General features: G+C 36.4%; 1 protein-coding gene across 4 annotated transcripts in view; it reads right to left on the bottom strand.

Moving 5' to 3' along the window:
• Positions 1-6415: 6415 nt before the first annotated feature.
• The window catches only part of Ythdf3 (YTH N6-methyladenosine RNA binding protein F3), a 33765-nt gene continuing 25754 nt past the window's right edge, over positions 6416-14426 (bottom strand). For all 4 annotated transcript variants that reach the window (XM_087897220.1, XM_087897221.1, XM_087897222.1 and 1 more), the window contains one exon: positions 6416-9489. Coding sequence is in view for 1 of the 4 variants with exons in the window: in XM_087897222.1 (XP_087753348.1) it covers positions 9466-9489 (24 nt within the window). In the remaining 3 variants the exon portion in view is untranslated. The remainder of the gene's footprint in view (positions 9490-14426) is intronic.

The following is a 14426-nucleotide window of genomic DNA, read 5'->3' as shown; positions in this document are numbered from 1 at the left end:
ATCTTTGTTTCCTGGCCCTTAGGTAAACAATTATGTCCTATTGCATGACCCCTGAGATTACTACTCCTACCAAACACATTCATCAATAGTATCAGTTACTCGATGCTGAGACAGAACAGCATGTGCTGAGACACCAGATGCCAGCCTAGGCAAGACAGAGAAACCCTATCTCAACTAAATCACAACCAGGAATAATGCCAGAGAGCAGCAGACCTTCATAATCCAGATTTACGCAATGTAATCAGCTCATGGCTAAAATTTGGATAAATCTACCATTACTTTCCTGACACCAATTATGGTTATAGAAGTGAAAAGGATGATAACAGGAAAGATGGTAAAAAGCTTTATATTATATATATATATATGTGTATATATATATACAGACAGCAATCCCTCAGTCTTCAAAATGATAAAATTTTCCTGGATATTGATAATTGAGATGATAAAGTTTAAATCAAAACATTGTATTTTGGATAGTAAATATCTATCTATAAGGAAAGTGATTGCCTTGCAAAATGGACAGCAGAGGGAGCTGTTCATCCCTGGAACACATGATAAAGATAAAAAACAACCAAACAAGAAACCATTGCAGCATGTGGTTGCAATTCCACCACTGCAAACACAAACAGATCCCTGAGGCTCCTAGGCAAGCCAACCTAAAAAAAAAAAAGAGGCAAGCAGCAGGCCAATAAGATATTTAAAACGATTAGGCAGACAGATTCTTGTGCAATGATACCAAACCTCCACACACTTTGACTTACACAGGTGCATGCACACAAATCCACATGCCTACACACAAAACTTTTAAAAAGCATATTTTGAAGTAAAAACAAAAAAAATCCAACAAATATTATGAAAAATGCAATCAAGACTCAATAGCTCCCTCTGCTGTCCATTTCTGTAATTGTTGATTTATCTTTTTAAAACTGGAAGCCAGATTAAGCCAATTTAAACAGAGTTCCTGCAATGCCTGACACTTTTTTTGTAGCCTGTTCCTGTATCACTGGTTCATTTCTTTTCCTGTAAGCTAGAGTACAAACGAGGGCTGGCTAGGTTCCTAACGATCAGCGTCTATGCTTAACTTGTATAAACAAATTTGGTCATCGTTGAAGTCACTGGCTGCAAGAAGCATCTGTAGGGTTTATATTTTGATACAGAAAAAGAACAAACAGTAGTGAAGTTCGGGATAACAGAAGTTCTCAGAGGAGCCAGGGCTATTGCTGATCTTCAAGATGCCACCAGGAGTCATTCTTATTAATCCATTTACCAACTTTAAAATCATTGTTTTACAATACATCAGTCATCAACTGAAAATATCTTTTCTTTGAAGAGGGAATTAGAAAGTCTAGCCTTTCAGTCCTGTTGTGGTCACTAGCTGGGAGATAACTGGGGCTGAGGCAAACTCTGTACATGGCTGAACAGTGATCACGTATTTAACTTCACTGGAATGTGCAGCTCAGGAGGCAAATTGCCAAGCTAGTCTTCTTTAACTTACAGATTGTCAAATTGCACAGAACTGCTTAGCTCTTGACATGACTCCTGCCTGGAAATCTATTTCCACAACACCCTAAGCTAGGAAAATGATTTTTATTCTTTTGACCACCGGGTAGTCATTTTTGCTATCAAAGGAAAAGCAAGACTAAAGTAACATCTGCATGTTACTCTCTCACAAAAGTCCTCTCAATATACAAGCAGGACAGCAGGTGTGCACCTGTAAGCCTCAGCTCTTCTCAGAGGCTGAGCCAGGAAGATCATCTGAATCCACGAGGTCAGAGTAAGTCTGAATAACACTGTATATTTCAGAACAGGAAAATCCAAAGTACGTTTGCTTGTTAAACCTTTATGAAGTGTGAGAATGGTAGGTGGTGAGACGGCAGGAAGGGAAAGGGAAATCAGCTATCAAAGCCGACTCCAAGTCCCTTGAAATTGATTCTCTCAGTGAGAAGTGCACCCAATTGGGTGTAGCTAGATCAAGAGGGAGATGGCCAGGGGGCCTGGGTGTGGTGGAGCTTATCCAATAGAACTGCCAAAGAAAATCCATCTACACCGAGCGTGGAAAAAGATCAACTTTTTTTCATTTTAGTATTATTTATTTATTTTGGTTCTTTGAGACAAGGTTTCTCAGTGTATCCCCGACAGTCCTGAAACCAGGCTGGCCTCAAACTCACACGATCTTCGCCACCTCTGCTTGCTGAGTGCTGGGATCAAAGAACCACCACCCAGTTTTGGTTTTTTTTGTTTTTTGTTTTTTGTTTTTTTTTATGTCTGGAAGCCTGGCTACTCCATATTTTGGGAACTGGGGATGTTGGATTTGGGGGTGCAGTCCATGACCAATGTTCTAAAAATGTGTGTATGTGGGTGAATGAGAAAAAGAGATAGTGTGTGTAAAGACTATGCACCAACATACCACCTGGCCAGACAGCCATGCACGCGCGCGCGCATGCACACACACACACACACACACACACAGAAGCAAACAGATGGATACATAATTAACAAAGCTCTCTAAAGGAGACCCAATGCCAGATGGATCAGAAAAGACTCACTGAGCTCCTTCACGTGTTTTCTTTCACGTGACAAGAGATGCTGCAACAGGCTGAATGCAGAAGACAACTGAATTCTACTAAATGAAGCAGTGCTTTACTATTTGTTCTGACTTACAATGTCATAGTGAATGCCAGTACCTAACCCACAGGAAGAAAACATCTTTAGGTTTGCTAGGTGTGTAGAAAGGTCTTGAGATGAGCCAGTTAATATTTAAGAATAATTAACTTTACATCACCACAAGTCATGTAAACAGTACAAATTTGTCACGACTGACACTACCATTAGAAATTATCTGAAGACTCAATTACGAGTGGAGTCTGAGTATGCTGAGCATCAAAGTTACTGAACCAGCAAAGGCAGTGGGCTGACACGCTTGTCTTTTGAAACCTGAATCACCGTGCTATCCAAAATAACTTTTGTCGAATTCTCACTTTCTAACTTTGATTGTTGTGGTGGCTACCCTTGGTTGTCAACTTGACTGCATTTGGAATTAAGTAAAACCCAAATGACTAGGCACACTTGCGAGGGGCTTTGGTTCTTAATTAAATCATTTGAAATGGGAAGACCCACTTTTAATCCAGATTGGTTGAGGTGGAAGACCGAATAATAGCTAACATTTGAGGGCATAAAGCAAGCCCAGGAATAGAACTAAATGCATGATGATATTATCTCATTCAATAATTTTGAAATAAATCTTAGTATCATTATTTTACTATTTGCTCTCTTAACCCACCAGAAAATACAGACTGATTTAGGCAGGATTCTCAGATTCCAGGAACAAGTTTGTTATCCACCTCCAAAGCTAATGCTCTTGGACATTATAATAAAAATCATTTTAGAATGTTCAAAAGAAGTTCATCAACATTATGTCAAGCAAAGCAAGCCAGGCACAGAAAGGCAAATATTGCATGATCTCACATGACCTCTGAGAGCATTAAGACAGTGGTTATCAGAACCTGGGAAGAGTGGGGAAGAGAGGTGGTCTTTCTACAAATGTCCCCTTGATTCTGTCATTTAGGCAAGCCATAAACTCCATTGCCTTATCACACAGTAAAGAAGCTACAACTGACAACAGTTAATGTTAGTTAAGTCAGAATGACAGACATGACAGCTATTTTCACCTGATCGTTACATGTTGTACAAAGATATCACAGAACCACACAAATATGTGCAAATGCTATGCTGATTTTTAAAAGCATATAAAAAAGATTCAATTATAAAAGATGCTACACTATTTCAAACACTTTTTCCTTTTAAAGGAACACACCAGTCCAATTACAGCACACATCTTCTACCTCCAATTTTTCTCCAGCAAAAGCTAAATGACTATCAGTTCCTACTCACACACAATAGCCAGAACCTCCCCATGACCTAACACTTGCTTCGACCCCTTTAGTAGAATCCCTAGTTCTTCATACAGACAATTACACTTGAAATGGGTATGAGGCCTATGAAAATTCCTTTAAAGATCTCTGCTGTTCCCTTGAAAAAGGTAGAGGAAGTGAGGTGATGTATCTTTCTAAAGGGGAAATACTGACATACAAGCTTTCAGCAATTGAGGGTGAATAATTAAGATCCCTATATTTCTGCATAAAATATAGTATACAAATTCTCCACTCAAATGTGGATTGTGGCTTCCTTTGAATACAGAGTAGCAGCCTGCAGGGCATTGTGATGCACATTTGCACTCCTGGTAGAAGGCAAAGGGCAGATGATAACCTGAGGGCAGAATGAGTCACACAAACACCCTATGCTTTAGGTAGACATTTTCTAACACTGTGACCAAATACCTGAGGAAACAAAACATTTCTGCTTCCTTGATTTATCGTGGCAGAGGAGTGACACATCGCAGTGGCCAGGAAATGGAGATGGCTACGCATTCTTTGTCCTTCTCCTTTTATTCCATCTGAGCCCAAGTCCTACCTGGAAAGTCCTCGCTCTCACAGAGGCACCCCAGGGGTGTGCTTCACAACCTCACAAGCTACTTCTCAATTCAAACAATCATACCTTTGTCTCACCAGACAAAGAGAAGCTAATTAGGTCAGCAGTAAAGTACTTTACTAGAATGTGCTAGGCTCTAGGTTTAACTTCAGGCACAGTACACTGTATATAAGAAAGCTGACAAACCCACCTCAGCCAGTCATCAACGTCAACAGCATGTTACTGTATTCAGTCCTGATGTGACAGAAAAAAAAGACAGCCCTCCTCCCTCAAGCTTATAACCCATATAACCAGCCAGATTCCAGAGGAGAAACATTCTATACAGTATCAATCATCATCATTAAACAGAAGCCCAAGAAACCATAACAATCAAGGAGATGTGAAAACTAGAAATGCCATGGTATTCTTGGGGCAATCCTGACAAAAGGAACATTAGGTAAAAACTAAGAAAAATTTTAAAGTGTCATTTAGGAAGTGAAGGGTCTATACTCGCGAATTTCTACGATATCAGAAACTAGGAGAGCTGGGTACAAGGTAGGTAAGAACTCTGAAATCTTTTCACATTTTATGTAAAACTGCTCTAACCTGATTTATGAAAAAAAGATACTGTCAAATGGCAGAAGAAAAAAAAATAGATGTTTTGGGGACATCTGTTCAATATTCTGAATATAATACAAAAAATCATATGGGTGGCCAAACTTACTTTCAAAGAAGAAACATTTGACATTGTTAGACACTATCATAGCCTACAATTTATCAAAATTCTCCAATTAGCTAAATAAATCATGTTACAAAATCTGAGAAATGCATTCCTAGCTGCATTCTATCTGCACACTAATAACAGACTGCTGGCTCAGTGTAGGCCACCAGCTAAATCAAACTCAAGTGATGTATTTCTACATACCCCAGATACAAATCTATCCTGTGTCTCAAAATAAACAGTATGTAAAAAAATCAAACTTTAATATATATTATCTTCATTTTGCATTTTCATGGGGATAGCTTTTCACTTAAATTTAGCTCCAGTGTTACGCAGATAACCAAAATAAAATGAATTTTGGATTTGGAGCACTACTTATGAATAAACTGTACTTAGCCTACTACACTACACTACGGTACCACTGCTACATATCAGTACTACACAAGAATTCTCTGCATCGTTTTAGCAGGAAGAAAATTCTACATTTTGCAATTATATGCTCGTAAGTACTAGATATGTAGAAAGTAAACCACCTTGATCAGTTAACCCTAATAATATCTTAGTTCCTAGAACGGAATTTTCAAATCCAAACAGAGACAACCAGTGAAAAATAATCAGGTTCTAACCGCAGGTGATGAATGACTGACCTCAGCTCTATGTACAATGATGAAATACACACTTTCTCTTGGGGAGATGACCAAATGCAGGCTCCCGCTGCTACTGAGGTGGATGCACCAGACACAGGCAGTCATTTTTGTATACTCACAACCAGTTTTGAGAATAAAAAACTAAAGTTTTGCTTTTCTTACCTGAACAAATGTTTTAAAGAGACCTAACCTAATAACAAACATACCATTCAGAATTACGATGACCAGCCACATAAATTCCTTAATTCTGAAAGATAATGTAAAAATTGTTAGAAAAGAATCCCTTGGGACCAAGGATAAGATAGGTTTTTAGACGGTTGTCATTACTTTCCTATTAAATTTAAAAGGGGAGGGGCCCCTCTCTTCCTCTTTTCTATCGTTAAGTATTAAGAACATGTAAGTCAACAGTTTGCTTACATGAGGTAAAGGGATGTTTCCTGTCTTTAATTCACTTAATTTAAATGACCAATAAAAACGAGTATACACTTGCCAATCAGGAAAACCACAATAGGAAAAAAAAAATAATTCTAGCAAGCAAGACATATTTATAAAGATAGATAAAAAGGAAAGAACACAGATATGAGTGAACAATTTTTATTGAAACCCTCAAAGATTAAAGAGGACCAAATGGTGAGTTCAGTACCATAACAAAAAAAAAAAAATCTCACCTACTGTACCATCATTCACAGGAATGAACAAACCCAAACACGACAAAATTCAAATTCTCATTGATAACTGCTACAAGTGAATGTAAATGAACTAATCATTTCATCATACCCTTCCTTTAATCATATGAAAAGAGAATTTACATGGCATAACAAAAGATATGCAAAACTTAATGAAAACACAATTCTCTTAAAATCTCACAAACTTACTTTTAAAGGATGCAGAATGCACTTGAAATGATTGAATGACTTAAGCTGATTGGATTTTTTTATTGCAAACTGTTTGAACATCAGCTTAACCCTCATGCATAGTACTCAAAAATAACACAGCTTTTCAATTAAAAGATCACATGTTAAAATGAGGAATTAAGCACTAAAAGGCTGAGTTTTTTGTTTGTTTTTAAAGGAATTTTCAAGTACCAATATGTATAGTGAGAGAATACTAATTTTGGTTACACTTTCCCCCTTACTGTTAAATATACAAACTATAATACCTTTAAAAATAAGATACCCACATAAGATAACTTTAATAGAATCATTCAAATGACAAATTGGAAAAATATTAAGCAAGAAATCACGGGACCAATAATGTCTTAATTTAAGATTATTGAAACATTTTATTATAAATCTACCCTTGTAGAGCCCAGGCTCTCTCCCTTTTGGTCCCCGCAGTTAAGAAACATTCCTCTGGTTGTACTCTAGAGACAACCTGTAATGATTTCATTTTATGGAAAAATAATTTTGTAATATACTGACTGACCAAGAAGGAAGAGAAGGTTGGTGCTTTGGGGAATACTTAGGTGAGAAAAACACAAAATTACCACGTGGAAGCTTTTTTCCCAAAGGAATGCTGCACCCATTTCACTTAAGATTAGAAATTCAGGTTAAAGGCACTGGGATGTTCTTCTCACCACGAACAGACTCAGCTACACTGGCCCTGTCTGCGTCTACTGCAATCAGCCTGCTCGTTGGGTATTTCGATGACATTCCTTACATAAAACCTAATGTAAATTAAACAAGACTGAATTAGTTTATAATGTAACTAGTTTTATAAAAATATCCAGAGTTGCTAATAAAGCACCAAGAAAAAGAGAACCTCAGGGGGAGGACTCAGCTCCTTCCGACAAGGTCACCCTTTTACAGTTTTCTCTAGTAGGAGCTCCAGAATGACAGGCGTCATCTTTGAAATGTCCTACCTATACAATCTTAGGGATACAGAACATTGCTGTGCTGGCTATACCCAAATGCCAATTTTCATTATAAATAGTTAAGAGACATGTTACAAGATTTCATGGCTTAGTCTCAAAAAGGTAAAATAGGTGCAATTTTCCTTTATGAAGTTCTCATTCTTTAATATACCATTAACATTTTGATGTTCCCTTCAGTGAACACTGACATAACTACACTGGGACTACCAAGTAACTGTGAAGTAGCTACGGTTATCTACAAATACTGTATTCTAATAGAAAATACAATATTTGTACATTCTAAAACATTGTACAAAAATTATATAAATCAAAGTTTCAAAGAAATATCCATCACGAGGCTTTCGAGTTGAAGTGAGCAAAGACGAGAGCAAATGAAAATCTCTAAACACGATGTAAACATAAATGGAGTAATGCAAACATCAAGGTATTCAAATCTACTGTATTGCTATTTTCACCTTTACCGTATCATTCTACATAGCTGTCTCCTTTCAAAACAGTAAGATAAGGGGCAGGACATTATTTTCATAACCTTATGCCATCAAATCACTCAATACAGATGCACAACACATTGAATTATACAAAATCAATTTGTTTCAAGATACAAAATTAATGTTATGTAATTAATGAAAAAAATAGGACGCTAAAAAGGTAATTATAAGAATAACCAGTTATATGCTGTATTCCCACTTATATAGATCTGATCAATAAAACATCAACACATTCACTTAGATACTGATTTAATTCATGGATCAAGGCCATATTTTCAAAGTACTTTAAGGATGCCAGGACACTGCAAAAGCTGAAGAAGAATTGAGGAACAGTATATGCTTGCTAAACAAGAACTATGTTTATTTAGCTAGTTGAGTACCTAGAGTAATAAATTTTTAATTCATGATAGCAATCCGCTCGCAAACACCCAGAAACAGGATTGAAGGGTTTTAAATATAGTTATAAAGGTCATAAAAAGTCTGATTAGACTGAGGTACATTTACTCAAAATGTTGAGATTCATTAAGTGGTAGAAACAAAATAATTAATCCCTCAAACCAATACACATTCTCAGTGTACATATAATTGGGGAGGGGGTGTGCATTAATTGGTGAAGTCCACCAAGCTGCATATCAATATTCTGTTACACCAAATAGTTTGAAGACAAGGGAAATATTCTAATATAATTTTAGATTATGTTTCTTTTGGCTAAAATAGAGCATAAGGTTGCTTTGCCATATTAAAAGTTTACTACAATAATTTTTCACATAAACATTCAGACTTCAACTCCAGGACTAAATATGGCATGATTATTTTGCTTTTAATCTGTCAAATAGCTAAAAATTGACAATTTAAAAACTACAACAAAGAAAAGGTTGAAGCAGTGAGACTCTTACATCATTGAACCACTTCTAATGGTTAACTGTTAGTACTTAACAAATTCAAAGAGTTAATGAATCCTTGCATTCATTCAGTCTTCTGTGCCTTAGCTAGGATGCATAATTACAAAAGACAGCAGGTACTGGTCAAAGCTTCAGGACAGAAAGTGCTTGATGAAATTACAGTTCTCAAGTGTGTTTGGTGAGAGTATAAGGGCAGATGCGTTGATGAAAACCATTACAAGAAGAGTCAATCTCGTGTTAAAGTGTTCAAAGATGTCACCTTAAGCAGAAAGAAAGCTTTGCTAACTTAGTCTTCTATGACTTCTTAGGCATTTCCAGAGTCTGCATCATTAGTGTTGTCGTTTAACAGGACATCTCCACACAGTGGTTATTGCTTGTTTCTAGTTCTCTCCTGAAAGAAAAAAAAAAAAAAGATATTATGACATAAGACAATCACTATGCAGTGATTTTTAACTAAAGGAACATATACTGCAAATCATCTCTAAACACAGTTCTTCAATTACTAATTATTATCTCTATGTATCACAGTGAGATGATTATTACAAACTTTTAAATAAAGAACTCCAAAAACAAGTCTATTTCAAGATAGTTTATATCCTCTTTACTTCCCTAATTTCCTACAAAGATTTAAGATGAGAATATTATGTGTTTTTTTTTAGTCCTTCCAATGATGTTTAAATAGTGTGGTGTATCAATTTAAAAACTTTTTATTGACTGAGATGGAGACAACATTGCATTCGACTAAAGGTACATTAAGAGTTCGCTACAATTCTGAAATGAGTTTGATTAAAACATGTCCACCATTTATTCTCACATTCCGTACACTATAACTTTCACATCAAGAATAAAGAAGGCCCAAGACTATCTCCCAATGGGGGTTGTTTGCTATTCTAGGGGGAGAAAAAAGGGGGAACAGGAATGAGAGGGAGAGGGGAAGGGGTGACTACATAAGACCACATTGGACAGGAAAGTATGATGACAGGCAATCAGTTACAATGAGAATAATGTACTTTGTAAAAAGAAATAGAATGCTTCAGTTTGAAGTGTAATAAACTTTTTGAAAAAGAATTTATTATGCATACAGTGTTCTACCTGCATAAATGTCTGCAGGCCAGAAAAGGGTACCAGATCTCATTATAGATGGTTGTGAGCCACCATGTGGTTGCTGGGAATTGAACTCAGGACCTCTGGAAGAGCAGCCAGTGCTCTTAACCCTGGGCCTTTTCTCCAGCTCCCGTGATACTTTTAAAGTATCACCAAAATACACAGATTGCATACTTAACTCATTTCTCTTTATAAAGCGTAACTTTCAATTCAGGGGACAGAAAACGAGATAATAAAAGTATAAAAGAAAATATTCCCACTAATCTAATAGATGAGAAGACTTAAAAATCATAGATTAGAAAAGAGGGTGAACATAAATATGCTTACATTTTTATAACATGAATCACCATAAATGTACATTGATCCATGAAAATGAAAACTAAAGAATTTTTAAATCTCATATTACATATTTATGAAAAATAAATCCAAAATACACGGACAAGGAAAAGTTTAAAAACAGCAGAAACATATTACAACATAGAACAAACAATGTCAGACAAAATATTCAATAATCTGAAAAAAAGGCTACTGCTACAGATAGACATTTAAATGGTATAAACAGTACATTCGAGTTTCCAAAAGCTCTAACTATACTAAACACAACTTTACACTAAATAGAATTACAAGAAATAGTAAATTCATGATAGGAGAATATAACATGTTTCTTAGTAAAACAGACAAGTACATCAAAAGTTAAACATAGAAACCACAAAAAAACCTGAATTTAGGCTGTGTATTCTAACTGGGACACCAAGGTGATGACCCCATGGCAGCCCAGAACCCAGAATAAAAGACTGATAATGCCAGGTGAGTTCAGAGTTGTTTTCCTTACTTTGTAAAAACCTTTGCTGGGGGAGGGGGGGGAGAGAAGGGGGTCAGTCAACTTGTGGAATCGCTTTCCTCCTTCCACCTTGTAGGTTCCAGAGTTCAAATCAGCTCATCCCACTTGAGCACCTTCACCTATTGAGCCATTTTGCTGGCCCAAAGAATCAGTTCTGCCTGCCGGTGGTGGGGCACACCTTTAATCCCAGGACTTGGGAGGCAGGAGGATCTCTGTGAGTTCAAGGCCAGCCTGGTCTACAAGTGCTAGTTCCAGGAGAGGCTCCAAAGCCAGAGAAACCCTCTCTCAAAAAAACAACCCAGAGAGAATCAGTTCTATATACACACTCTATTTTCGAGCATCAATTTCAGAAGCAAAATGGACAAGGCGAAACACATTCACATCACACCTGAAATTTCTTACACCTCTCAAACTCTTCAAAAAATACTGTTGTTGGAACATTTTTCTATGAATAAAATGTTAATTATAGCCCAACAAAGAACTAAAAATTTACATGAGTAGAATTTCAAAAACCATTGAAAGCTACGATATAATGTGTTCATTACCCAACACAATAAAACAAAAATAAAAAGTTAATTTTTCCTAACAGTGAATGACTGGTTTGAAATCTGAAATAAAGCCAGTCTTGGTGGCACACCACACACAATCCCTGCACCTGAGGGGCTGAGGCAGAAGGATCATGAGCTCTAAGTGAGACAGAAATAAATAGGAAATCTTGTCTAACAAACAAATAATTAAACAATCATTAAATTGAAATAAAAGAACTAAAAATGCCAGTAAGTTGAGAAGGTTAAGACAAAATGAACAACTTTTAAAAAGGCAGAGTCAGTGAGAAACACTGAACCAATATTTAAAGTGTAGTCTCAAGACTAACTGATGGACTAGATTAAAAGTAAAGAAGTGAAGTATTAAACTGGCAAGACTTCTCAGTGAAGAAAGGAACTTGGAATGAGAAGATTTGAATCTGATCCACAGAACCCACATAAGTTAAGGAGAATCAATTTCTAAGTTGTCCCCCTAACCTCCACAAGCATGTTGTGAAATGCATGTTTCCCTCCCCAATTCTTCATACACAGGAAAACAACAATTATATCTACATGATTTTTTAAAAAGAGAAACAACATAGTACCCTGCCATCTAAAAGATAGAGAAAAAGTAAGGGGCAAGCAAAGAAATAGGGAGTATATTAGATTTAAAATGTTTTCAAATGAGGACTTCAAATAGATATTGAGATAGACGCTCCTGGATACAAAAAGGACCATTCAGCATGGGAATACAATTGGAAATTACCAGTGCATAGTAAATGTCCACCAAGAAAACTTGTCTCCCCAAAAATATATAATCCATTTCATTCAAAACAGTAATAAAGCTGAGAGATGACACAATGGGTAAAGTGTTTGCCTCTCAGACATGAGGACCTGAGTTTTTATCCCTGTATGCACAAAAAGATGGCCAGGAAATATACATCAGTAAACCACATGAGAATTCCTGGAGGCTAGGATAGCACTTGCACTATAACAACCTGAGACTCTGTCTCAAACTGATAAGCATACACACACCTACTCATGACTACACATACACATCACATGAAAGAGCAAGAGACAAAAAGAGAATGAGAGAGAAAGAGAGAACAAAAACTTACATTTACACTACCAAAATAGTCAAAGTATACATTTACAAGAAGGTTTTTGTAGGCTACCAGCTACAGATCAGAAGATGAAACTCAGAAATGATAGACTGCCAATGATCTCATCGACTTGTTATAAAATGAAAATTTACCACACAATTGTTATAAAATGAGAACTTAGCACACAACTGGCATCACAATTACATGTGCTAAAGAAAGTTGAAGGAAATATGATTTACATACAAAGGATCACCATTTAGTGCACTTAGGAAAGGATTATTTATGCAAAAAGTCATTAGACACTTTTTTATGTTATAATCCAAAGTGATTCCAGAAAATTTAATTTTTATTTTAATGGCTGTCACTTTAAAAAATAATATAGGAAAAAATCCTTCTCCCATTTTCCATCAATAGCAAAATACATCCAGTAAGCAGAGACACTGATACAGGAAAGCTCCTGAGTCTTTGAGGAAAACAACCGTGTAGTCTAAGTGGTCTCTACCCCAAGCTAAGCCAAAAACACTGGAGAGATGAAAGACCACCATAGGCCAGGACCAGAAGTATGCCTGAGGAGATTAAACCCTCCGCATATTTACTGTCTTCTATTCTTTTGAAAGGACTAAGACTCCTTCTTTCCACTATCCTAAGGAGGCCCTGCAGCTTCTTTTGTATCATAGACAAATTGCCAATTTTTCTTCTAATGACCTGAAGGCTTATCACCATTAGTATCATTTCCATAACCAGACCTAAATCTGCAAATGAGCCATGAAGGCATTTAAGAAACCATAGCACCCAGCAAAAGAAATGAACAGAAGCTCTCAGCTGAAGGAGGTAGTGAGTGCCTGGAAAAAAAGCAAAGCAAAACACTCAACGTCAAACGCAGCTAACAAGCATATTTTTTGTTAATTTAAGAGATCTAATTTTCATCCCAGAAAAGGTCTCTATGGGTAATCCTGGCTGTCCCAGAACTCACTCTGTAGACCAGATAGGCCTCAAACTCAGACATTTGCTTGATTTTGCCTCCCAAGTGTTAGGATTAAAAGCACAGGTCACCCCTACCCAACAAAATCTAATTTTTTTTTATTTGAAAAGAAAAGCAGCTTGTATATTAAAGGGGTAAGTAATTACTCACTAATAATATCTGAGTTAGGGAAAAAAAACCAGTAAAGTACAAAAAAAGTAAAAAACTTAAACTACTGGATAGATAAAAGAAAACCTAAGAGACACTAACACAAACAAGTAATCTAAACTAAAATCACTAATACTAAGTGATCTATGACAAACAAACACATTTCTGTTACAGCCATGGCAAAATTCATAACTTCAATCTAATGAATGTCTGAAACAAACTGAAATTAAGGGACATTAAAAACAAAACAAAACAAAACAAACAAAAAAAAAAACCTTACTGGCTGGAGAGACTGCTCAATGGTAAGAGCACTGGTTGATTTGATTCTCAGCATACACATGGCATCTAGCAATCATACTGTAACTAACATTCCAGGTAATTTGACAACCTCTTCTGAACTCTATCGCCAGTGCACACACATGGTGCAGTCATACATGTAGGCAAAACGCTCAAACAACATTAACAAAAAACAAACAAACAAAAAAACCCGCAGTCAGTAATCTTTAAAAATACAAGGAGAAACAAGACAGAGAAACTGTAATAGACTGGAGGTAATTGAGACAACATTAACAAAATGCAACTCTGGTATCCAGACAGAGTTTTGAAACAGAGGATAAAAGAAAATAT

This window comes from Myodes glareolus, chromosome 16 (assembly GCF_982192425.1).
Source record: "Myodes glareolus chromosome 16, mMyoGla1.1, whole genome shotgun sequence".
Lineage (NCBI taxonomy): Eukaryota > Metazoa > Chordata > Mammalia > Rodentia > Cricetidae > Myodes > Myodes glareolus.
The sequence above is the reverse complement of the archived record's forward strand: the minus strand, read 5'-3'. Positions and strand labels throughout refer to the sequence as shown.